Below are 23,487 nucleotides of genomic sequence, written 5' to 3'. Positions count from 1 at the left end.
AGTAGTTTTTTTATACTGCATTGAAGGAGTTGCGTTGATGCCAATTTTTTGATAGCATTTTATAGAGACAGCGACACATGGAACGTAAACTCTGGCGTAAACTCAAAATGTCATGCCAAAAAGTTAACTCGCTGCCGTATGATTTTTTACACTGCACAAAACCAAACATGTTTTCTGGTTAAAATTGTGATAAAGTGCTTAAAAGTACACCTCCAATAACCAACCAGTAACAGTAGAAAATTATCTTTGGGGCAATAGCGGATTATGTGAATGAAATTACAAACTTTTTCCCTCTCCTAACAAACTCGACCAAGTTGACAGCTCTATCGAGGGCCTCAGACAGGATGAGGAATGTTACAAAAACACAGATAGATTTTCGGATGAAATACATGGTCAATGTACGTTGAGAGAGGGAATACATGTTTGCATTGCTTACATTGCCGGCTTTATTCCATTGTCACATCAGGTGATCACCATACGCTATCATCTACTTCAAGGTGGTCCCACTGTATTCACATGTTTCCCATCTTTAACAAGATATGCATGGACAAGACATGTAATTTTTCCTCACTGACGGCATGATGGCGGCGACCGGAACAGGCAGATAAGGAACGATGAAATTTTGGATACCGGAGTCCGGCATATTTACAAATAATTGAACACCTGAAGCACAAGAGCTCGTTATAGATATACCGTACAAACGGCCGTTACACACGAGAGGTGCGCCTTTGTCTTCGCATTTATACCCTGACACTGACTCAGCGCATTGGGTTCTGTAATAAGAGAAATTGAAGATTGTTTCAAAACAAAGCGGAAAGGGTTTGCAATGCGATATTGTACTCACGAGGGTGGATGGTTGGCGAATTTCGATGTACACACTTGATCTGAAGTGAGTCTGTAATCGGCTTTGCTTAGATTAGTAACGATGGCTTTTATAGCGTTTAAGCCCCATCCAAGCAAAATGCAGTTGGTTGGGTTCGTCGCTAAGAAAGGAATCACACTCGACTCTACTGCAATGGGTTGCACATTTGCATAACCACTGAAGCTGCCCTTGATGGTTGCAATAGCCACAAGGTTCGCACTAGTCGCTGAATTATACAGGTTGTGGTTTACGTATCCTGTTGTTTCAAAGGTAAATCCGTCCTTATCTACGAAATTACTGCCTGCGCGGACTTGAACCTGGCATATGAAATAAAGGGTTTTGGGGGTGGGGGGAGGAATCAACTCTTGTTAGCTAAATAGATTTGTTTATTGTACTTACATAGGTGATTTGTCCTCCGTAGTCGCCCGGATCTATAGTCGAAGTGAGGACGTTGGTGTCGCTTATTATTACGGCGGCTTTATAATAGACAGTATTAGAGCCGCCTTTTAGTTTCAGCGAAACTACGTACGGATAGTCTCCAATTGAGACGGTATAGGATCCGGCGACACGACCAGCCCTTCTGGTATCCAGCTGGTTGGTGCCATTTTGGTCGATCTCGTCGGAAAATGAAGAGATGCCCGCATCAATACTAGCATCGGTGGCTTCCTCATCTTCAGCTTTCGTCCAATGGCCGCAGAACAGGACTGCCAACAAGATAAGCGTGACGCTTTGCTTCATACTTGAAACCACAGGATACTTTGAAGAATTACTGATTGATAACACCTAGATCGGGCTCAAATTTATATCAAAATCGGACATCTGGTTCGGGTACTTCTCTCACTCTCTATCTATTGCTCTCTATCTATCTGCATATAGGGTATACAACACAGTATTGTGTAGTTACTGATACGTTGGCTGTTTTGCAGAATTCGGCATATCTTCGCGTAAGTCTAAAAGCTTCTACAAGTTGCGAATTGAACAGCTGTTGGACACTTGTCCGAACACCTCAGCCGTACCTAAGGCAGTCTACCTAAGAGTGGATCATGTGCTGGTCTCTTCGAAGACACGCTACGGACGTGTACCTGCACCACCCGCACGCCCAGTGACAAAAAAAAAAGATTATTATAAAGTAAGGAATGAAATAAAATGCTATGTAAAAGATTATTATAGGTGCAGCAAAGGTGGGCTTACGGCCAGGACGGTGAACACATAGCACATACCTCCAATTGGGCGTCTCATGCCATATGTGGTCGAACAAACAAACTGGGGCGCGTGCACGAGTCATACGAGTTTCACTGGAGCCAATTTACAACGCATTCAGTTCCTGTGGCATTGAAGTACGAAAAATATTTAATGCATTTCAGTTTTTACCATTTTCATATACATTTACGGTTTAGTGACTTGAAGAATGGTTTGTTCAATATATGGATCAATTGAACCGATCTATCAAACTTGCGGAATTTGCACCTGGATTTTTCAATGGTATTTGTCAGCTATACTAGCTTTCGGCCCAGAAATGAGTATAATACGATAAAAGAAACACAATAAAACCCGAGTATCAAAGTCCTGACCACCGGACTACCGAAAAGATTTCATTTGCATCAAAACAGCATAAACCATAAAAATCCTATCAGCTGTCGGCAAAGATCATCGAAGATCACGACGAGTGTGTACCGACACACGACAAGCGGCGATAAGTGGTGATAGTAATTTCGTTCAATTACCGTTATCACTAGCACCGAGCTGTTTGAACGGACCGGTGCAGCGATGGTTCAGCTTCAAGCCCGCTCAACTCCAGTTTCAATCCCATACAATCTATGGATCTGCGACGATGTGGATCGCGGTTTGGTTACTTTTGGCTTCGTGGCTGCTAAGCGGTACAGTGGCCGAGGCTGGCCCGGACTATGCAGCACATATTCTGGAACATGTACGCCCACAAGCTCCGACAGAGGTTCAACGTAAGGCGGCGCTGGAGGTGATCGCTAGAACGATTGGACCGGAGCAAGCAGAACAATTTACCGTACAAATCAACAGCTCACTGGAACGGAACTCATTTCACGTAAGTAACAGTTCCAGCCCCCGCCCGGGTGGTACTCTTATCAGTAACTGGGGAGTAACTGGTTTGCTAGCTGCCCTTCAATTCATAATCTTTTGTGTGTGTGCAGATCCTGAAAGAATCCGAAGCGACGCCTGTAGAAATCATTGCTTCGAGCGGTGTGGCCGCAACGAAGGCGTTCTACCATTACCTTAAATACTTTTGCCACTGTTTGGTGGCATGGGAGGGTTCCCAGTTGGAGCTTCCATCACCGTTACCGATCGTGAACGTCACCGTCATCGCACCAAGCAGGTATTGTGCTGCCAATCCTCGTCGTAGTAGTCTCCACAACGGTCTTCTCTATACTTCTGTCCTTTCTTCGTCGCTCCATAGCTTCGTATACTACCAGAACGTCTGCACCTGGTCCTACTCGTTCACCTGGTGGCGATGGAGCCAATGGCGATCACACATCGATTGGATGGCACTGCAAGGCATCACGCTCAGCCTAGCACCCTTCCAGGAGGACGTCTGGACGGAGCTGTACCTCGAGTACAACCTCACGTTACCGCAGATCGAAAACCATCTCTCGGGACCAGGATTTTTCGCCTGGCAGCGTATGGGTAACGTCCGGGGATGGGGTGGCCCATTGACCAAGAGCTTCGCACAGTTCAACAGCAACCTGCAGCAGCGGATAGTGAAGGAAATGCGTCGGCTGGGCATGGTGTTGGCATTGCCAGCCTTTGCTGGCCATCTACCGGTACCATTCGCTGCGCTTTACCCCAACATCACCTTCACGAACGTCTCGGTGTGGAACAACTTCCCGGCACAGTACGCCAGCCCATTGTTTCTCGATCCAACGGAGCCCCTGTTCGGTGAGATTGGTTCACGGTTTCTGGAGCGTATGATCGAGCGCTACGGTACGGATCATATCTACTTTGCCGATCCGTTCAACGAGATCGATCCGGTTTCGTCCGGTGGCCGCTACCTGCAAGCGGTTGCCTCCTCGATCTACGGTGCAATTGCGGCCATCGATCCGGCGGCCGTCTGGCTGCTGCAGGGCTGGATGTTTGTGAAGAACCCGTTCTGGAGTGATCGTGCCATCAACTCGTTCCTAACGGCCGTCCCGATCGGACGGTTATTGGTGTTGGATCTACAATCGGAACAGTTCCCCCAGTACGCGCGCACCGGTTCGTATGCCGGTCAACCGTTCATCTGGTGTATGCTGAGTAATTTCGGTGGTACCCTCGGGATGCTCGGTTCGGTAGAGAACGTTTACCGTGGTGTGCGGGAAGCGAGAGCCAGCAATGGATCATACACGATGCTCGGCACGGGCATCACACCGGAGGGGATCAACCAGAACTATGGAGTGTACGAGTTTGCCCTCGAGATGGGTTGGTACGATGGCGAGACGGCAATAACGGGGACGGAGCAGTGGTTTAACGACTACTCCGTGGCACGTTACGGTACTCGAACGGCCGGTTCGGCGGCCCAGCGTGCTTGGAATGTGTTCCGCAGTACCGTGTACAACTACGTGGGACTTGAGCGGATGCACGGCAAGTACACCTTCAACCGACGGCCAACCTCAAAGATCAACCCATGGGTAAGTCCAACATGGCGGCTCTCAGTCAAACACACCGCTGACGCATCCTATCCTATCGGAATTAGATTTGGTACAACGAGACCGCCTTCAATGAGGGCCTCGAGTTGCTGCTCTCGTTTGCGGACACAGGCGCCAGCTGTAACGCACTCTGCCAGTACGATGTCGTTGATGTGACCAGACAGTTTGCCCAAAACGTGGCCGACCGGCTCTACCTAGCGTTCATGGATGATTACAAGCGGCGCAGGTACGCGGACTTTCGGCAACATACCAAACAGTTCCTAACTCTGCTCACCGAGCTCGATCAACTCCTGCTGACGGAGGAACACTTTCTGCTAGGACGTTGGCTTGCAGCGGCCAGATCGTTCGGTGATACGGCGCTCGAGCGGCAAAAGTACGAGTACAATGCACGCATTCAGCTCACCCTTTGGGGACCCCAGGGTCAGATCGTGGACTACGCCAACAAGCAGTGGGCCGGTATGGTGGCCGATTTCTTTCTACCCCGCTGGCAACTGTTCCTGGGTGAGCTGGACCTAGCGCTCGCTACCAATGGGACGATCAACGATACCAAGATACGGGACCAGGTGTTCCGTAACGTTGAGCTACCATTCACCACGGACAACAAACGTTATGCTACGGTCGTGTCCGGCGAGGATCCAGTGCGGCTGGCCCGCTCGTTCTACGATAAATGGTCCCGCGCTGTAGCCAGGTTGAGGGAGCTACCGACGGTGGCCCCTCAACGGGCGCATCGCACGAAAAAGCGTAGTCGATGGTTTTCTTGACGGGCCTCGTAGACGTAGTCGATGGTTTTCTAGTAGGCAACGAACTCTAGTAGATGTCTTTGCGGTTCGGAAACGCACTACGATAAATGATATTTACACATTGTGAATATTATTTTTTTCTTTTCTTTATTGAATCTTGGTATGAAAGATATCCACAACTAGGCCACCCATACCCACCGGTGCCGTCGCCGTCACTGCCGTATTTCCTTGAACCTGAATAGTCGCCAATAATGTTCATACTACATCCGAACTATCACTTTGCCCAACAGAAGCCCTCGTTTGTTATATTTTCAAGGTTTACTACTAGGCTGCACTTACATGTGATGCCTTTCCCTAGCACGATACCTAGGCAAGCACAATAGAAAACTTTGCCTTATCAGAGTTTCTGTTGTGTGTTGCTGTGGTTACGCTAGTGATTGCTTTGTTCAATTTTTAATTAAAGTTACTGGGCGCCTCTTCTTCCCTCTCACGCCCTTTCTTGTATGCTGCATGCGCGAATACATGTTTCCATGTTAAGAAAAAGAAATTATCAAAGTGAGTTGGAATGAGCCTCATCTCTTACTAAAAGTAAAAGCGCAGCAAACCGTAGGTAGCGTGCAAAGGGCAACCAGATTAAATTATTCCTTGGCAAGCAATTACAAACGACGCCAGTATGATACACAGAACCGCGTGCAATGGTCGCGCACGTGACGAACAGCCACAAAAACGGGAATCTAAAAACAATGGTTAAAATTTAGGCTTAGCATTAATACGGCTATGCCCTTTCTTTAACAAAAGAATAATTAAAGTAAGAAGAATGAAAAGAGCAAACCTAATGTCTAGGCTATCATAATATGTATTCCTTAACATGTTTGCACTACACTCAACGCACGTGCCCTTTACGTGCCGTTTCGCTCTAACTAGATTATTCTGGGGGGGGGAGAAAAATGGTTATAAAAACAACCCACGTGGTTCCGGTGGCTAAAGATGCTTCATAAAGTGCACCAAAAAGATTTTTACAATATTAGAAAAAGGTAATAGATACAGAATCAAGCGATAGTTACACAGTAGACCACCATGGCAAGGAACGTAATCATTATCAGCCCTGTGCCCTTGGAATAACGTATCCTCTCCCTCTTTGTCTCCCCCTCTGTTTTGCTCTTCCTTAGGCATTTCAGTTCCCTACCCACACACGCATCCGTCGTCTTGGTTTTGGTCTCGTGCTACACTTTAAAGGCACATTCCGCTCCCGTTCTTCCTTTCGTTTGTTCTCGCAAGTCACACACCATTATCATCATCATCATCATCATCACCATTCCGCTCACCTCGCCTAGAAATAACCCTGAGCTTGTTCCAGCTTCTGTACGATTGACTTGTAGAACTCGATCTGTGCGCCGATGAATTGTCTTATCGTGTCCTTCAGGTGTGTATCGCGCTCCTCGCGAAAGTGTGACATCTCGGCCAGCAGCCCATAGGACATGACGTCCACCCGTCGGTTCACCTCCTGCAGCTGTCCATTCTCCATCTTCTGTTCCGCCGTCAACCGCTCACAGTCCTTGCGCTTCTGGACCGCATTCCGGTACTCGCTGAGCGTGTCGGGCCACTCGCCCAGCAGTCCACGGTAGATGTGTAACCGATCGGAGAATGGAATAAAATCGTGCTTCGGTTGCTCACCAAACAGCTGGCCAATGCAGATAAACACACCGGCCGCCTGGCCGACCGAGTTCGCGAGACTAATCTGCGTCACCGCACGCCGTTCGTCGACACCGAGCGCACGGGCCAGCTCGGAGAACCCTTCCCCGATACGCTGATACTCCTTCTTCCACTGCACCTGGAACTTCTTCGACTGATCGCCACAGATCGCAAACAGTGTCCTCACGGCCGCATCCATCTGTGGCACAAACGAGCTGGCGGCTTCCACCTGCGGATCAACCTGGGACGGCAGAAGCGTCTTCTCGGGTGGAAAGATTGCGGCACAGAACATTGTACCGACGAGCGGATCCTTCTCGGCCGTCCGCTTGCCCGTCTTCCACTTCTTATCGTCGGTACAGGTCAGGAAGTGCATCCAGACACCGCACACCGACAGTATCGGATGGCGGCACACCCAATCGACAAACTCCTGCAGCTGAACGCGCCGATGCTCGACGAATTCTTCATCGTACCGGCCCGAAATCTGCTTGTCCGGTAGCGGCGGTATCGGAATCAGACAAAACTTGGACACCAGCCGCTCGTGCAACCAATCGAAGTGCTTGTAACGACGGGCGACCGGAATGTTGGTGAACGACGGTGTCAGCTGGTAAGCGATGAAGCTTTTCAGGCCATTAAACTTCTTCTCCTTCTTCGGTGAGTCGACCGTGACGGTGTACGGATCGCGCATCGGTTTCCACACGATACCGTGCTCCATCGCCAGTACGTGTACCCGATCCGACTCGGACACGTCCGGTACGGGTAGTCCCAGTAGATACGTGTCACCGGATTTGGTGAATATCTTCGCTCCGCCTGCCCTTCGGCCACCGGCCACGGTTGTGGCGGTCGAGGCAAGCGACATATTGTCACCATCGCCTATCGGCGGTGCTGGTAGGTTGCTGCTTCCGGCATAGTAACTGTGCGGGTGCTGCTGCTGCTGCTGCTGCTGCTGCTGTTGATAGCCACCGCCAGCACCGTTGGCACCTCTGGTGGCGTTTGCGGCACTAGCTGCTCCTCCCGAACCGGGTCCAATCTCCGAGTATGTTTCATTTTCATCATCATCTTCCGACCAATCGTCCTGATAATCACCCCAACCGTCGGCCGCCTGATCGTAACGATTGCCTCCTACGGCCTGCTGTGACGAGGATTTAGTAACGGCGGATGCGCTGACTGCTGATGGTATGATTGGAGCCGATGGGGTAGGAACGGTGTCTGCTATCGTCTCTACGTATGCTGCTGGGAACAGACCGCGCTGTCCGCGTGAGTTCATACCCTCCCACCATCCTTCGCCGACATCCGTGTTGGTGACAGTCAATATTTCATCCACCGCAATCGATATCTCCGATGAGTTGGGCTCACCGTGGAAGTCGTACAGTACCTTCACGCGCGTCATTCTGCTACAGTCCTGCAAGTACACGTTCAACACGCAAACATTAATAATGACATCATAAAAAAACTGGGTTTTTCTGTATCATGTTCACACACATTAGCATAATTAAATTCCAACGCACAATCTATGCTATCCTCGCGGTCAACACGTCACAGCACACTCGATTGAATCATCGTTGTCAGGGGAACAGATGGTTTGTTCCTTGAAACGAATCTCATTTCATGAAATCATCAGTCTACTACGAAGTCTTCCACATCATACAAGAACCTACAGCGCATCGAAGCAATCAAAAACGGATATCAACGAATGCATGCTGTATGGTGGCGGGGTTCCGATTGACTAATGGAAGTGGAGGCTGGTCGTGATCAGGAAATTATACATCTCCAACCATCATCAAAACAATGACTCATACCGCGAAACGCACCACACCACCAGAAGAAAAGCGAAAACCGTGGGCAACGCGGGTTCTCACTCGCAATAATCTGCACTCCGCTACTGCTGCTGGGTGCTTTGTCCACTATCTATCTGCTACTAACGTGCGGTTAATGATGTTTGGGGAAATCAGAGCAAATAACCCTCACACGCGTTATCGCACGGACATCAGAAACCGCGGAGCACAACGGGGCGCATTGTTTTACACTTCGTCGCAGTAGCGCACACCCCAGGCCCACTGCTCCAATCTCGTCTCCATCCGAGGCCAGTCGGATTGATTCAATTAACCTCTCGGGCGCAGGGGACATCCTCACGGGATTGAAAATGGAGTCCGGAAGGCAGTTAGGCGTATCCCTGGCTTGTGCTAACCGTCTCCCCCTGTCTCGCGACCTTGCAGCTCTATCACGGTGATATCTTGCCCCCCGGGGTGGGGGTGGTTGAGAAGTGAACGATTCCCAGCACTTACGCTAATGTATCCAACACACGGCGGTCAATTAAAACCAGCTTGCGAACATCCAGCCCAGCGGATTCCGATGTTCCGATGATCTCGAGAAGTATGACGTCAACTTAATTAGCAGCAACACCAGAGTGCATCAGGCGCAGGGAATGAGATCGGTTCAAGCGCAGATTGCGAGTACGGATCCCGGAACTCTGGCCTAGGTTTTCGTCAAAAAACACACCCGGATACACTTTACATTCGAGTCGCGGGCCTTGCAATTGTCCCTAAATCGGCTGCCGATGCGGGTGAAAAATGAGATAAAAATTGGCTGCAGCAACACTTTTTTTATCGTCGTGCGGCCGTCGTGTTTGGGGTTGTGCTTCTTCCTCTTCTTTGTGTTGATTTGCTGCTGTCATCCACACCAGCCCACTAACACGCGCGGTCGAGTAGCCCCGTAGATGACCGCTTTACGACCTTTGCTGCAGCGTTTTGTAAACATTAGCCATCATGGCTCAAAAATGTTGCTGAAGATTGGTTTTTCCGGGAATTTCCGGACGCGAGCAGCTAGTGCGAGTAAAAGATCTTTCCATTGTGCCTTCACCATGGCATTGAGCCGCTTCGAGTATGTGAAGCAGTTCGAACAGGAAGACAAACTGCTGCCCAACTCATGGATCGTCGTTCGGATCGATGGCAAGGGGTTTCACCGGTTCTGCGAAGTGCACAAGTTTGCCAAACCAAACGATCTCGATGCTCTGCAACTGATGAACATGGCCGGCATGAGCGTGATGCAGGAGTTTAACGAGATAGCGATCGGGTACGGACAGAGCGATGAGTATTCGTTTGTGTTTCGCCGGGAAGCGAACGTGTACCAGCGGCGCAGGGATAAGCTGATCAGTTACGTGGCAAGCCTCTTCACGTCCGCCTACATGTTCCACTGGAATCGAATCTTCGAACGAAGATCCCTTTCCATCTGCTATCCGCCTTCGTTCGATGCACGGGCCGTGCTCTATCCGACCGACGAGAACCTGCGAGACTATCTGAGCTGGCGGCAGGCCGATGTCCATGTGAACAATCTATACAATACCACCTTCTGGAATCTCGTGGCATCCGGGTTGAGCAACTCGGAAGCCGAACGGGAGCTTCAGGGTACGCTGGCGAGCGATAAGAATGAGATTCTGTTCTCAAAGTTTGGTATTAACTACAACAATGAACCGATTATGTACCGCAAGGGTACGATTTTGCTACGAAAGCCGGTTAAGGTGGCGGATAGTGTTAAGAAGCTTATCGTTCCTATTTTTGAGGATCTTATCAATGACGAGTTTTGGGTGAGGCATCCAGAAATTCTCGACAAAAAGTCGACGACGACAAAAGGCGAGGATGCCGTACTTCAGCTGTCGGGACTAGAGGAGCAACCGATCGTTAGCTACCAGCTGGAAGTACTTCAGCGGAAAAAAGCCGGAATAGCCGAAGCGAGCGCTCGAAGCAGTTTACCGAGTAAATAAAGGCTGGTGGGCCCGGAACTGAACGAATCGGAAGCAACTTTTTTTACATATTTTTATGAGAAATGAGAACGATGAAACTTACAAACAGACTAACAAATGCTTTTGCTTAAAATTGTTCTGACTCTTACCACGCTAGAGATTATTGCATCTTAGATACCTTAGCAACGCAACGGCTCAACAGTTCAACGCACAAACATTTTGCATTGCGCGCAGCATGGTTTATCGTGGGATTCGCATTGACTGAAAGAAGAATAAAAGGGCGGTAAGAGAAGAGAGCCCCACAAGGAGCACAACTAGGTACTTACAAGAGTCTGACGCAGTTGAGACAAATTTTCTCCGGACAGAACCCACAGTTGACTCCGCAATGCTCGCACAGCTCCAGGTTGCAGTTTGTACAGTCCGCATGCACCATTGACATCCTGTCGCACAGGCGGCACTTTCGATCCGGCTTCTTTTCTAACCATCCGGAAGCCTTTTGGAGGGAGGGGGGAAGTAGCATCAAAGCATCTATAACCAAGGTGGCGGGATCTAAGTAACCTACGGATTTGAGATCGTATTCAACTTCCCCTCCACCGAGCAACCGAACGGAGGCGAGCAATTCCTTGACGCCGCCGATCGGGATCCCGGGTTGGCTCTGCTTTTTGGCCCCCTGGAACAGCATACTGATGGTTTTGGCTAAGAGTAGGGAAGATGTTATCAAATCGAAAAGATGATTCCAACATAAAACACTTGATCCCTCTATCGTTTACCTTGAATTTGCTTCATCTTTTCCTTATCGTGCCGATCCATCATTTGTTGGTTGACGAACGTTTTCCGCTGCATCGCAAAGCAACCGTCGGTGTCGTCCGAGCGCATTCTCTTCCGGTTAACGCTGTCCGTACCCATTACCATCGCTTCGCACATTTTGTCCACTTTCACGGGATGAAATTTCGTAAAATCTTGCGTTTTCCGTCGCCGAAAGCAAAACTTGGAGCAAAATCGCGCGCCACAAAAAACCCCAAACCCGTGATAAAAGATCTCACTATAGAACGACGCTTGGAGCTCACGCACCGCCATACTGAGGAGCAAAATTCGCCAATGCGAGCGAAGTTCGATAGTGAGCGGAGCAACAGGTGTTTTTAAACCGACGGTTTCGGATTAAGTAAGCGGGCTTATTGGACCACGAAACAAATAGGAAAAGAATCGCGTACAAAACGTAGTATATTGGTTTATTCACAGGTCTTTTTTGTAAAGGCTTTAATGTTTGTAAAACGTTTCGGTTCACTATTGCTGAACTGGTACGGGGGGCACGTAGTTTCTCGATCTAAGTACAAAACACGCACAACCATCCATATCGCGTCGATTCCGCTGGGGCTCGGGGGTCGTTATACAACGGATAAAACAAAAAACTGGCTACATAACACTAAAACTATGTTCTGGGATGGGGAAAGCATCGTTGAGATGCCGCGAAAAACAATGCAAGTATCACATACCAACCGGACACAACACAAAAAAGAGGAAAAGCGATGAAGAACGGAAAAAAGTAAGGATGAGGAGTGGGTCCCCCTTCGGTCCGCGGCAATGTATGGCTGCACTTTGCCGCGCAATCTCAAAACACGAACATTGCGCCACAAAGCATCACCGCCAATCGGAGGGGCAAAGGGGGACCACGATCGCTGATGCCATCGAGTAGGACTTTACAGCTTCTGCAGCTCGGTTGCATCGGTGTAAATGCCTCCTGCGACCTTGCTGGTGGACTTGCTGTTGCTGCTAACGATGCCCACCGAAAACTCATCATCATCCAGTGTGGCCAACAGTCCATCTTCCTTCGAGTCCTTGCTACGGCCAAACAATCTATATTTTTTTGGAGGATGGAAATAGAAATACATTAACCATTCTGTTCTCTTCTAAGCAGCCCGGAGTGTTAGTGTACCATGACCTCATAGTGAGGGATGTTCAAAAAATATTTAAACTAAAACGATACCCATTCCGTGCACTGCTCCATCATGGCCCCGAGGGTGGGTGTGTGTGTCTCGGTTATCGTGGTGCGTCCGTCCGTGAAGGTCAAAATTGTGCGGTCTATTGTTGTCACATTTATTCTCGAACCAATTTTTCAAATTGTCAACAAAAATTATAAACGAACTAACCAACTAAACGAAACCATATTAAGGCACTGTTCTATGCATAAATTAACAGGACAATAAAGTGGATAACTTGATTAACGTCCTTCGTAGCTCTACCCTCTATCGATATCTAGTAAGTATGTAAGTGGAACAAAGGTCATATTGATGGCCTCCTCTGATGGCCTCTCTAACTCAAGCGATAAGTGGCAGCCACTGAACTGTTTGAACACAAAAAGCTTCAACTCCAAAGGTGCTTCTGTTCCCCGAATGTCCACAAACGGTGGACCATATGCTAAACTTAAATGGAGATTGTTAGAAACCAAGCGATAGTTGTGCACATATGCTGTTAGACAGGAGATATTACACTCCCAGGGGTGCGGGGTGAGTAAAGGAAACGAATGATGTTAGAGAATGTCTCCCCCATAAATGGGGCCAGAGGCCGGTAGAGTTAGTAGAGTGCTCATAGCAGTTTAGTAGATGTGCTCATAGGGTTGTGGTTGGTTTTAGGTGTTAACGACAGTTGCAGGTGACCTAAGAAAACTGTAAAAACAAAAGGAGAAAACAAACGCGCCGTTAAATGAACTCAAGGAACTTAAGAAGAAAATAAATATGAAGCCCAATGACAAATCATAAGCGTTAGAGTCGTGAAGGATGGTGTTGAGGATGATTGTTCAGAATGCTGCTTACTTGGCCAGCGTAGAACTGGTAGAACGGGCAAGGTTCGGGCGCGGGATATCATCCAGACCACGGTGCACGGAAATGGTGTCCGGATCGAGAAAGGCACCGGCTTCCACGAGTTCCACATACTCGGGTGTTTGCAGTGACGCCTTCGTGGGCTTACGATACAGCTTGATCATCAGCGAGGAACAAACAACCGACACGGAACTTGCCGCCATGGCTGCCGATGCCATCCAGGGCTGTATTGGGATGAGGAAAAGGGGTTTATAGTTCGCTCACGTCAATTCCATGCGGTGCACTAGTCATTATACCTCTAGTGTGAATCCAAATGGCGTAAAAATACCAGCCGCCAGAGGAATACCGAGTAGATTGTACATGCTGGCAAACAGGAAGTTGAGGTGAATCTTGCGAACGGTTTTACGGGATAGATCCAGACACGCCACGACGTCTAGTAGATCGTTCTGAAAGTAGCTAACGGATTAGACCGCTATCTACGATCGAATAACTCGAATTACTTACTCGCATTAACACGACATCGGCCGCTTCGGCTGCTACATCCGTACCGGAAGCGATCGCAATTCCGACGTCGGCCTGAGCGAGCGCCGGACTATCGTTCACTCCATCGCCTACCATCGCCACCCTCATGCCCATCTCCTGTATTCGCTGTATCTTGGCTACCTTGTGCGATGGGAGCACCTCAGCGAACACGCGATTGATGCCGACCTGCCGTGCGATACTGGCCGCCGTGTTCTTGTTGTCCCCGGTCAGCAGTATCACCTCGATACCCATCCGTTTGAGCGTATAGATGGCCAGATGTGCCTCCGGTTTCACCATATCCGACACCGAGATCATGCACACAAGCTGTCCATTCAGCGCACACAGTATCGCCGTGTGGCCCATCTCTTCCTCCTCCGACATGCGAATGTTCACTTCAGGCGGCACGACGATCGCATTCCGTGCCATCCACTCCCGATTACCGATCAACACGTTGTACTCGTTCACATCAGCAAAAGCTTCACCACCACTACCAGCCGCACCCGGGGTCGTGTCAACGATTGACGGTTCCAGATGTAGCAGCTGCTGCAGCTCGATCGTATTTTTCTGCGACGGGCTCAACTGTGGTATCAACTCTTCGATTACGGCTCCATTCATAAAGATCGGCACCGCTGCACCCTGCTGTTCACTGCGGTATGAATTCTGATAGTTCCGGATCTTCTCTGAGTTCCGCACCGTCTCGAGCTGTGGCTCGACACTCGCTATAACACACCGGATACCACAGCCCGGAACGGATGCAAAGTTGCTACACCGACCAAAGTTCTCCAGTTCCAGCGTATCCTTCACGTACCGTACGATCGCCGTCGCGATCGGATGTTCACTGTTCACCTCGGCCGCACCGACAATCGCTAGGGCACGGGGCAACGAACAAACGGTCGGTTTGACCAGCATACAGATGCGCGAAGTCATCGGCATACCGTGTGTGATCGTACCGGTTTTGTCGAACACGATCGTTTTCACTTTGTGAGCGTTCTCTAGTGGACCGGCACCCTTCACCAGTATGCCGTGCAGCGCACCGACACCCGTCGACACCATGACGGCCGTCGGTGTCGCTAGCCCTAGAGCACAGGGACAAGCAATAGCTAGTACGCTGAGTGCACAGCGGAACGCGTAGCTAATGATGATCTCCGATGGTGTCAGTCCTTCCTTGTCTCGATCCGAGGCCGGTATGTGCGTTATGTCGATGTAACCGCTAACGATCCATCCGATGAGCGTCACCACGGAGACGGCTACTACGAATGGAACGAAGTAGCCCGCTATACGATCGGCTAGCTGTTGGATCGGTGCTTTCGATGTTTGCGCTTCCTCGACGAGCTTCACGATCTGTGCGAGCGTCGTGTTCTCGCCCGTGTGCGTGGCCTGCATCAGCAGCAAACCATTCTGATTGATCGAACCACCGATCACGACCGATCCCTTCTTCTTCGGCACCGGCATCGATTCACCGGTGATGAGGCTTTCGTCGCACGTCGAGCTCCCGCAGAGCACCTTTCCATCGACCGGAACCTTACTGCCCGGGACCACCTTCAGCACGTCACCCCGCTGTACCAGATCGACTGAGATCACCTTCTCCGACTGTACCTCGTACTCGGCCCCGAGCTTCACCAGTGTCGCTTCGGTGGCTTTCAGCGAGAGCAGCTTCGAGAGCGCCTCCGAGGTCTTACCCTTGGCTATGTGCTCCATCCAGCGACCGAGCGAGATGAAGATGAACAGCATCGGTGGTGTATCGAAGAACGTCAGCGGAGACGTCCGTTGTTCCATTACCATGGCAGCGATCAGTACACCACACGAGTAGATGTAGCTAACGGTGGTGGCCATCGTGATCAGCACGTCCATATTGCTGGCACCATGCTTGACCGCCCGGTACGCTTGGATGTAAAAGTGCCACCCACCGAAGAACTGGACCGGCGTCGAGAGCGCAAACATGATGAGGTTCTCCAACGACAGGCCCGGCAGCACGCAGCACATATCCTCATGGCTGTGATCGTGCATCAGCACCATAAAGTACACCATCGCGATCATACACGGCCCACCAAAGGCTAACGAGACAAGGAACGCCGTACGCCACTTGCGAATCTCCTCGCGATGCTCCAGATAGTTGTGCGCCATCTTATCCTTGCTAGACATCACACTCGCCTCAAATCCGAGCCCCTGGATCGCTTCACAAATCGTCCGGGCTCCGGTTTGCTCGTTATTGAACGTAAACTTGCCCCTCTTCAGTGCCAACGCGACCGACGCCTTCAGCACACCCGGTATTTTCAGTGCCGTCTGCTCAATCTTGGCCACACAGGAACCGCAGGTCATACCGAGGATTTCGATTTCAACCTCCGCCTCGCCCGTACCCGGTTCCTCGATCACTTCGCACGGGAAACCCAAATCCGTGATTGACTTCGCGATATCTTCGGCCGACGTTAACCGCTCGTCGTACTTTACCTCCGCCTTGGCCGCCAGCAGAGCGATCAGAATCGATTCGACGCCGTAAATCTTCCGGCAGTGCTTCTCGATCGCCGACACACAGCTGGCACACGTCATGCCCTGCACATGCAGGAACGCACGACACATTTGCTGCTGCTCCTCTGCTGTCGCATTTCCCCCTTTTGATAGCAATTTGCCATTTGCTGCGTCTTTCGTTGCTGTCCGCCGAACGCCATCATTGTCAGTCTTCTTCTGTTTCTGCTGTTCACTGCTTGCACTGGATTGCTGCTGCAGGGCCCGTGCTTCGAAGCCCATGTCGTCTATTTGATCGGCGATCTGTTCCGCACTCGTCACCGTACGATCGTACTCCACCACTCCGAGCTTCTCGTCGAGTAGCACCCGTATGGACAGTACACCGGGGCACCCGCGAATCTTGCCCTCGATATTCCGCACACAGGACTGGCAGGTCATTCCCTCGATACTGATACGAGCCACTTGAACCGTATCAGTGGCTTCGAGCGTCGGCGAGCTGGTTAGCCCATCGGCATCACTGTCAACACCTTCCACCTGGATCGAATCGGGATCACGGTACGTACACTCGAAGCCCATATCATCGATATCGGCCGCTAGCTGGCCCGGATCGGTCAGCGTCGGATCGTAGTCAATGTAGCCAGCATTTTCGGCCAGTATAACGCTGATCTTCACCACGCCCAGCTTACTACCGATCGTACCTTCGATGTTCCGTACGCACGATTGACATGTCATGCCGAGGATCGGCAATCGTACCGAGGCCACCGGTTGCTCCAGTAATCCCGTCGACTCGCCATAGTCGTCCATATTTTCTCTGAAAAAAAGAAGATGAATAAAAGATTAAACGAACGAATATGAACATTGTTGCGCAGAGCTGCGATCCAATGCGAACTCTCTCATCGTCTCATCGCACCGATAACACACCAAATACACACACGGGCCCCCGGGGCGTCGGGTGGAACACATATCAACCCAAGGTAAATAAGAAAACTAACAGCTCCATGAGCAGCAGCGAGATAACGAACGAACGAACGGCAGCCACGGCCACCACGGGGCTTATGGAACACAATTTGACGAATTGGATGCCGCCGAGAGCAAACGCAACAGCAATTCAATTCGATCACTTGATGGATCCTGTGTTACTTGTGCCGTGCCGGATCGGATCCTCTCAAACACCAACCTCAGCAGATGTTGCCTATCATCATCAACCGAACGGTGGCACTCCTGTTGCCCCTTCAGCGACATGTCGTCTGCTGCGAGTGTACTCGCTACGTCGCTGCTTCTGGCCTTGCCACTTGTGAGAATTGATCTTCTGCTCCGTTCCACTCTGTTCCGCTTTGCTTAATCGATTAGATATCGTTCTAAATGAAACTGTATCACGACATCTTCTCCACACGAACAATGCGTTCGGGATGATCAACACCCAATACGCACGGTGGTCTAACGCACGACACGGCAACCCGGCTACTAAGCAGCGATGGAGAGCAGTAGCTGTCCCAGACCGGTCAGGCGAGGCTTATCATCGGTCAGCGCGCACACGTCCGCTCTTATCAGTGGATAAAACGGAACTTCGAGCTTCGACGATGGTCGATGGCCGATAGGTATATGTGTTCTGATTGCCTGCTGCTCGGCGATGAGTACACCTTGGGGCACAGATAGCATCAAACAATTGCACCCCACGACGCGAGCACATATTCTCTGGATGATCGTGCACTGGGCCATCCATGTGCAGCCTCTCCTATGAACCACAGCATCCAGGACCCCTCTATTAGCGAGGATCATTAAATCCTGCCATATAGCCTACTACTGCTAGTTGCCGCAGGTGTTGCAGCTGCTTGCTCCTGTCTCTGTTTCTGCTTCTACCCTTTCCATCGCGCGATGCTGGACGACAACGTGGCGGTTGCTTTGTTGCTAAAATTGTCTGTTACTTCATTCACCGTTGCAGGCATTCGTACGGGGCCCCAACGGGACCACCATCAACAGTTCGAGTTTTGGAAAGCCCGCTCACCAAATTACCTGTGGCCGTAGAAGGCGCCGTCGTTGTTCCACATTGCTGCGGCGGTCGCTTACGGATTGAACCGGAACCGCCTTACACAACCCATAAATCAGAGCTCAACACACGTCTCTCTCCCACTGTCGCCGTTGCTCTCAGCACTGCTATACTCCACACACATTTCTTGTCTATTGCTTCGCCGTTTCGACCATTCCTTTGGCCATGATCAACGGGATTTAGAATGTTCAGGTTCGTTTCTCACGATGCTTGCCGTAGTCGCGAAGCGTTTGGCCCGAAATTTGGATACAATCTAACCTTGAAGAATATTAAAGACAGACGACAGAGCCTAAAATGACTGAGATACACTCTCTTGGGCAAATAAGAGTGATTTTGGTTCGTACTGCGTCGCGCAAAGCTTCGCGAAAAAAACACGACGAGAGCTAAACACACAAACGTGACGCACCTTCGCCGCGCTCACGATCCGACTAAGCTCAGAGCCACGGGTGGAGCAGCACAATCGCCCCTCCACCTTCGACCAAGCAAGCTTTCACCGTTTTGTGCCCACCCACCACCAACCCTCCTCCGAATCAGATCGAAACTTCAGCTGGAGCCGGTTTTACCGGCCAGATGGTGGGGATGGAAAACACGACGTGCACGACGAGACGCACGCATACGCACACCACGATGGTCGAGGGGGGTTCGTACGGTGAGGAGGCCGATTTACTTCGCTGAGACCAGACTTAAGCGACAGCAGCGAGTGTCTGCATGCATATGGAGGTGATGGAGATCTCGCGAAACAAAACAACGGCCTCATGTAGGGGGGACATGCTCTCTGGTATGGCATCACAATCGGAGATCGACATGTGATTTGCGCCGTCGTCGTTCGTTTGATGTCCACGAATGCCGGGCACACGACAGCCCTTGCACAATAACCACACCAACAGTAGCAACGATCGCTTTTGATGAATGCCGAGCGATTGGTAGGTACGTGCGTTACTAAGTGACTGCCATGGCGACTACGATCGCACGGGCATGAAGCTGAATTTCCTTCCTTTTCGGTCAACATTTAAAGCTTTACACGTGGCTCAGAAAAAGGGAATAGTTAGTGAATAGTGCATTTTTAAAAAATAGAAAACTGGTCTGCTATCGCACTATGCCTGCAGCAGCAATAGAAGCAGCACAATATGCATACCCAAGGCCTAATGGCGTGCCTCCCCCAACATACCGGAGGTTGCAATGTAAATGGGGGTGTTAGGCCGATACAATATCACGAATTGCACGGCATTGCTGGGTATGAACGCACGTTACACACGCAATCAAGCAGAACAAGCAAAGGTCTGTTGCTTCGTCGTTGCGGAGCAGGTGGTTTAGTCCGTGGGCAGTAACAGCATGGTATGATGTCGCGGTAGACAACACGTCTCAGTACCATCTAACGAATTAAATCCTTTTCGCAGAATTAGAATATCTGCGCACATTTCTTGTGTCAGGTGGTTGTATCTAGCAAACACTACTTATTACAGTGAGCCACTAAAGTGCCTCATCACGAGCGCAAATCTATTTGAGCCAGTCGAAAGCCTCTTATCATTTCCAGCTACACTATTCCATCTCGCAATCTTTGCAAAGCACCTTTCGTGGTGGTGTATTTGCCCGCGCGAATGAGGCGATGTGTCAATATGCATTCGAAATTCGTTATCAGCCGAGCAGCGAGCACGACCTGACCTACAGTTTGTTCGGGAACGGAAGAACCGCCATTAATAAGTTTTGCGTCTATCGCACACTTCATCCTCCACCTATAGCAACACGTATTCAACGACCGCAAAAGGCGGGGTTGAGGATCGCAAGCTCGGCGCGATACGAAACAGGATCTAAATGTCAAACCGAAGAGATCGGTTGCATCCTGCGCGACCGTGCGTCCTTGACATACGCGATCGATAGCATGGGAGGCAAGCGGTCCATCCAACTTAAACACTTCAAATGCTCTTCTTGAGGGCTGTACTAGGGCACGTTGATGGGGAATTATTTAAAGAAAAGGGATTTCATTCGTTCACTTTCTGGAAGACTAAAATATAATTTAGAAAACATCGCTTTTTACCCGATCACATCGCTCCCATTGTTGATAAGCAGTGCGTACTGAAAGCTGTCTCGGCCATTGCCACCAGCCCCAGCACCTGATTGGTGGTGTGATGGTTTGCTGATATTCTTCAAGAAATTCATCTCGCTCCACTACACTATCAGCTCTGTTTTGCACTAAGTTTTGTTTCACTTTTGCATTATTTAACCCGCGTTTCGCCAACTCGTGCGGCAGGTCACACTGACTGACGAACTGCCTGTTACTACTACCCTAGGGTAACCATATGGAACTGACTGCGAAGCGAGCGCACACGCTCATCGAACAGGGTAGTTCGAAACGGAACGTTGGGCCCGGCAACCTTCATCTACGATCGCGCCGACAGACTAAAAAAAGTGAAACGAGCCTGGTTAGGCCGAAGCTAAGTCGCGGTGCGGACCCAAGCGCACAGACGGATTCCAGCACTACAGTGCCGCCGGCAATACCGACTAATGGGCCCCACAGATAAGATGTGTGTTAGTGGTCGTTTATGTCGCTCCACCAGCAGATCATTCTCGCTCGCTCATCGCGTTTTAATCTCTCCGATGCCGAATGGAATCGTGAGAGATTCTGGGCTTCTGAGATAGACGGTTGCGTCGTTAAGTATGATTAATACTCTTTTTTGTTCATAAATGCGGGGCAGTACCTAGATACTATGAGTAAACACGTGGGATAAATGGGGGTATTGGGGGTGGGGGGGGGGGGGGGGGGTGGGGGGCGGGGTGGAATACTCATAATCGTGATTGTATAGTTTTGTTGTCCTTCTGTGCTATGGAGGATGCTTAAACCAAAATCAAAACTGTTTTCTACTAAAATTGAATTAATTTAAAAAAAAAATCGAATAAATGAATTCAACATTGTCTACTATGATCAAGGTGTAGACAAGGTTTGATTTTAAATTCCAGTGTCATTGCCTACTGTAGTCATCAGTGTTAATCATAAAATTATTACACAACGGTCAACATTCAGAAAATAAGTTCACGAATAATTTATCTATTAATATAAGTTAAGTGTAACCCACTGCATTATTTGCAATGGTACTTGATTTTAAAATAAAATTTATCAACTGCACAACACACAACAGATGTGATTGCCTTTCTTTAGGTGCCTAAAATTGACCCCTTTCCACTGAGTACAGTTCATTCAACTCTTCGCCAGCCAGCTACCGACCACATTGACTTGGGGACTCGCATGCCCCAATCACGATAACGCGAGCGATTGGAAGCCATCTAGCATGAATCGAATGCTGATAAGCATCCGCCCAGTGACAGTCCGCCCACGGCGTTCAACGCCGCTGAGAGCTTCTGTCCAGCAAACGCTTGTACCGTCGTCAGAGCCATGCACGACTAACCAGTCAAATCGCTCAAGGCGTATACCGGGGAACTGCAGTTCGTACGATAACTGTTCGTTGATTGGTTGACAATGGCACAATTAAGCGTGTCGCGATGTCGTCGTCATCGCTTTTTTCCAGGGAGCATATGTGCTCCACCCAAAATGATCTTAGGTCAGCAGAACCGAACAAGGTTCGTGGTCCGGGGCGTCGTCTCGGTGACGTAGACTACTTACACAGATTTGCCTATCCGGTCGCTGCTATCACGGCTTGGCGATGCATGGTGGCTACCGCTGGAGGGAGATACTTCTTTGTTCGAGGTACCTAAAATAGAATGGAACGGAACGAAGAGGCGGAGATGAGTTTGCGTTTCACGGTGCAGTTCGTGCATCTGTTGCATGCCGTGTATGCATCCACCGCTAGGCACAAGAGGAAGTGCGGGGTTCCGACCGTACCTTCTGATAACACGTTGTCCCCGATGGTAGCCATCTCGCGGGGGCGTTCGTCGTTTTGCTGCATCCTTGGAGCGCTACTACGCGCCTTTTAGCTGGCCCGCAGCTTTTTGTGCCGTCCCTTTCTTTTATTTTTTGTGCTTCGTTCGTTGTTTAGCCAGCGAGTTTCAAGCACCGGGCGGCAGGGTAGCGGTGCCCTCGCGTACACACATGTACCAGATAGCTCTTCAGTAGTATATTACACAATCGTAGTAGTCGGCTACGCACCCGGCAACCAACCGATGCGTCAAGGACCTACATACACTATGCTGAAGGAGGTCTTCTCGGTTGCTGCTGCTGATCACGCATATGGCACTCACTGCTGGCGGGTTAAACGACATCTACAGATCGTTTTCGGGGGGACCGAATCGTACACACGCGCAAGTATCACTGGTGTGCAAGCTTCCACCGATTGCACATTGTTTCGATGTTCTAGCGCGGCGACACCGATACCTTCCGTTCGATTCTCCGTATCAATTCCAATGCTGCGAGCTCGCCATATCGCGCCCTCTCGCCCACAACCACCCAAGATTTTGTTTTGTTGTTCGTTCACGGCGAACCCAACGGGAATTTGACAGCGTAAATTTACTGCGGTCAGTGCAAGGCAAGGTACTTTAAAAAGACAGGTAGCTTTATCCAGAACAAATCCCCGATTTTATTTTAGAAAAAACTTCAGAGTTTGACATTCACGGGATGGTGGGATGTTTACTTCGGGAACGCTCTTTTCGGAGCTGTTTTCGCTTTTCTGTGGTATTACGACAGTTAAAATTCACGAAAAGTGGCACGAAAGTTAAAGTTTATGCAAATATTCTCAAAATTCTTCCTAGTGTTATCGGTCCGTAGGTCTTGCCACCCAGCCTAGAACAAGAGCTAGCTAGCGTTCCTGGACCGTGCTCACTCGCTGTAAAACATACCTCGGTTGCTCGATTGATCTTAAATAGAGAGATGAATCATTTAAACATTCGAAAAAGAGTGGAATCAGGTACTTTCCTTGATAAAACCACCAAACTTGCCCATATCTTCTTCTTCTTCTTCTTGAAACTCACGTGGTTTTGTTTATAAAAGCGTCCTCCTATGAATGTCAA

General features: G+C 49.9%; 5 protein-coding genes across 12 annotated transcripts; 2 read left to right on the top strand and 3 right to left on the bottom strand.

Moving 5' to 3' along the window:
- Positions 1–2,673: 2,673 nt before the first annotated feature.
- LOC125956071 (alpha-N-acetylglucosaminidase) lies at positions 2,674–5,383 on the top strand. Its single transcript, XM_049687574.1, has 4 exons — positions 2,674–2,921; positions 3,028–3,209; positions 3,291–4,497; positions 4,563–5,383. Exons 1-4 carry the CDS (start codon positions 2,694–2,696, stop codon positions 5,274–5,276), a joined length of 2,331 nt encoding a protein of 776 aa, XP_049543531.1. The 5' UTR covers positions 2,674–2,693; the 3' UTR covers positions 5,277–5,383.
- Positions 5,384–5,402: 19 nt separating this feature from the next.
- Positions 5,403–9,608, bottom strand: LOC125956091 (sorting nexin lst-4). Of its 4 annotated transcripts, none has more exons than XM_049687631.1 (2): positions 8,603–9,189; positions 5,403–8,346 (listed from the first exon to the last, which is right to left on the bottom strand). In XM_049687631.1, the coding sequence occupies exon 2, from the start codon at positions 8,332–8,334 to the stop codon at positions 6,586–6,588; it is 1,749 nt and encodes a 582-aa protein (XP_049543588.1). In that variant the 5' UTR covers positions 8,335–8,346; positions 8,603–9,189; the 3' UTR covers positions 5,403–6,585. The 4 variants fall into 4 exon arrangements, with proteins under 4 accessions (XP_049543588.1, XP_049543587.1, XP_049543586.1 ...); XM_049687630.1 differs by lacking the exon at positions 8,603–9,189 and adding an exon at positions 8,453–8,593; XM_049687629.1 differs by lacking the exon at positions 8,603–9,189 and adding an exon at positions 8,427–8,583.
- A 64-nt stretch (positions 9,609–9,672) lies between these two features.
- Positions 9,673–10,730, top strand: LOC125956118 (probable tRNA(His) guanylyltransferase). The gene has a single exon (XM_049687684.1). It carries the CDS (start codon positions 9,721–9,723, stop codon positions 10,702–10,704), a length of 984 nt encoding a protein of 327 aa, XP_049543641.1. The 5' UTR covers positions 9,673–9,720; the 3' UTR covers positions 10,705–10,730.
- LOC125956132 (uncharacterized) lies at positions 10,604–11,694 on the bottom strand. The gene is made up of 4 exons (XM_049687706.1): positions 11,454–11,694; positions 11,246–11,379; positions 11,010–11,176; positions 10,604–10,944 (listed from the first exon to the last, which is right to left on the bottom strand). Exons 1-4 carry the CDS (start codon positions 11,605–11,607, stop codon positions 10,887–10,889), a joined length of 513 nt encoding a protein of 170 aa, XP_049543663.1. The 5' UTR covers positions 11,608–11,694; the 3' UTR covers positions 10,604–10,886.
- Positions 11,695–11,897: 203 nt separating this feature from the next.
- On the bottom strand, positions 11,898–22,989 carry LOC125956060 (copper-transporting ATPase 1). Of its 5 annotated transcripts, none has more exons than XM_049687543.1 (6): positions 22,367–22,989; positions 22,148–22,235; positions 14,004–17,295; positions 13,796–13,945; positions 13,494–13,723; positions 11,898–12,537 (listed from the first exon to the last, which is right to left on the bottom strand). In XM_049687543.1, the coding sequence occupies exons 1-6, from the start codon at positions 22,428–22,430 to the stop codon at positions 12,381–12,383; spliced, it is 3,981 nt and encodes a 1,326-aa protein (XP_049543500.1). In that variant the 5' UTR covers positions 22,431–22,989; the 3' UTR covers positions 11,898–12,380. The 5 variants fall into 5 exon arrangements, with proteins under 5 accessions (XP_049543500.1, XP_049543501.1, XP_049543504.1 ...); XM_049687548.1 differs by lacking the exon at positions 11,898–12,537 and adding an exon at positions 12,562–13,346; XM_049687544.1 differs by lacking the exons at positions 22,148–22,235; positions 22,367–22,989 and adding an exon at positions 20,567–20,898.
- Positions 22,990–23,487: the final 498 nt, after the last annotated feature.

The sequence above is a fragment of the Anopheles darlingi genome, chromosome 3 (assembly GCF_943734745.1).
Source record: "Anopheles darlingi chromosome 3, idAnoDarlMG_H_01, whole genome shotgun sequence".
In the NCBI taxonomy this organism is placed as follows: Eukaryota; Metazoa; Arthropoda; class Insecta; order Diptera; family Culicidae; genus Anopheles; species Anopheles darlingi.
Note: the sequence above shows the minus strand (reverse complement) of the source record. Positions and strands in the feature narration are given on the sequence as shown.

Coding starts and splice junctions, on each gene's coding strand:
- LOC125956071 (XM_049687574.1), top strand. CDS start 2,694: ATGTGGATCGCGGTTTGGTTACTTTTGGCTTCGTGGCTGCTAAGCGGT. Junction 2,922..3,027: donor TGGAACGGAACTCATTTCAC/GTAAGTAACAGT, acceptor GTGTGTGTGCAG/ATCCTGAAAGAATCCGAAGC. Junction 3,210..3,290: donor ACCGTCATCGCACCAAGCAG/GTATTGTGCTGC, acceptor GTCGCTCCATAG/CTTCGTATACTACCAGAACG.
- LOC125956091 (XM_049687628.1), bottom strand. CDS start 8,334: ATGACGCGCGTGAAGGTACTGTACGACTTCCACGGTGAGCCCAACTCA.
- LOC125956118 (XM_049687684.1), top strand. CDS start 9,721: ATGTTGCTGAAGATTGGTTTTTCCGGGAATTTCCGGACGCGAGCAGCT.
- LOC125956132 (XM_049687706.1), bottom strand. CDS start 11,607: ATGTGCGAAGCGATGGTAATGGGTACGGACAGCGTTAACCGGAAGAGA. Junction 11,177..11,245: donor TTGAATACGATCTCAAATCC/GTAGGTTACTTA, acceptor TCCCTCCAAAAG/GCTTCCGGATGGTTAGAAAA. Junction 10,945..11,009: donor CTCAACTGCGTCAGACTCTT/GTAAGTACCTAG, acceptor TTCTTCTTTCAG/TCAATGCGAATCCCACGATA.
- LOC125956060 (XM_049687543.1), bottom strand. CDS start 22,430: ATGCAGCAAAACGACGAACGCCCCCGCGAGATGGCTACCATCGGGGAC. Junction 13,946..14,003: donor CCGATGTCGTGTTAATGCGA/GTAAGTAATTCG, acceptor AGCTACTTTCAG/AACGATCTACTAGACGTCGT. Junction 12,538..13,493: donor ACCAGTTCTACGCTGGCCAA/GTAAGCAGCATT, acceptor AAAAAAATATAG/ATTGTTTGGCCGTAGCAAGG.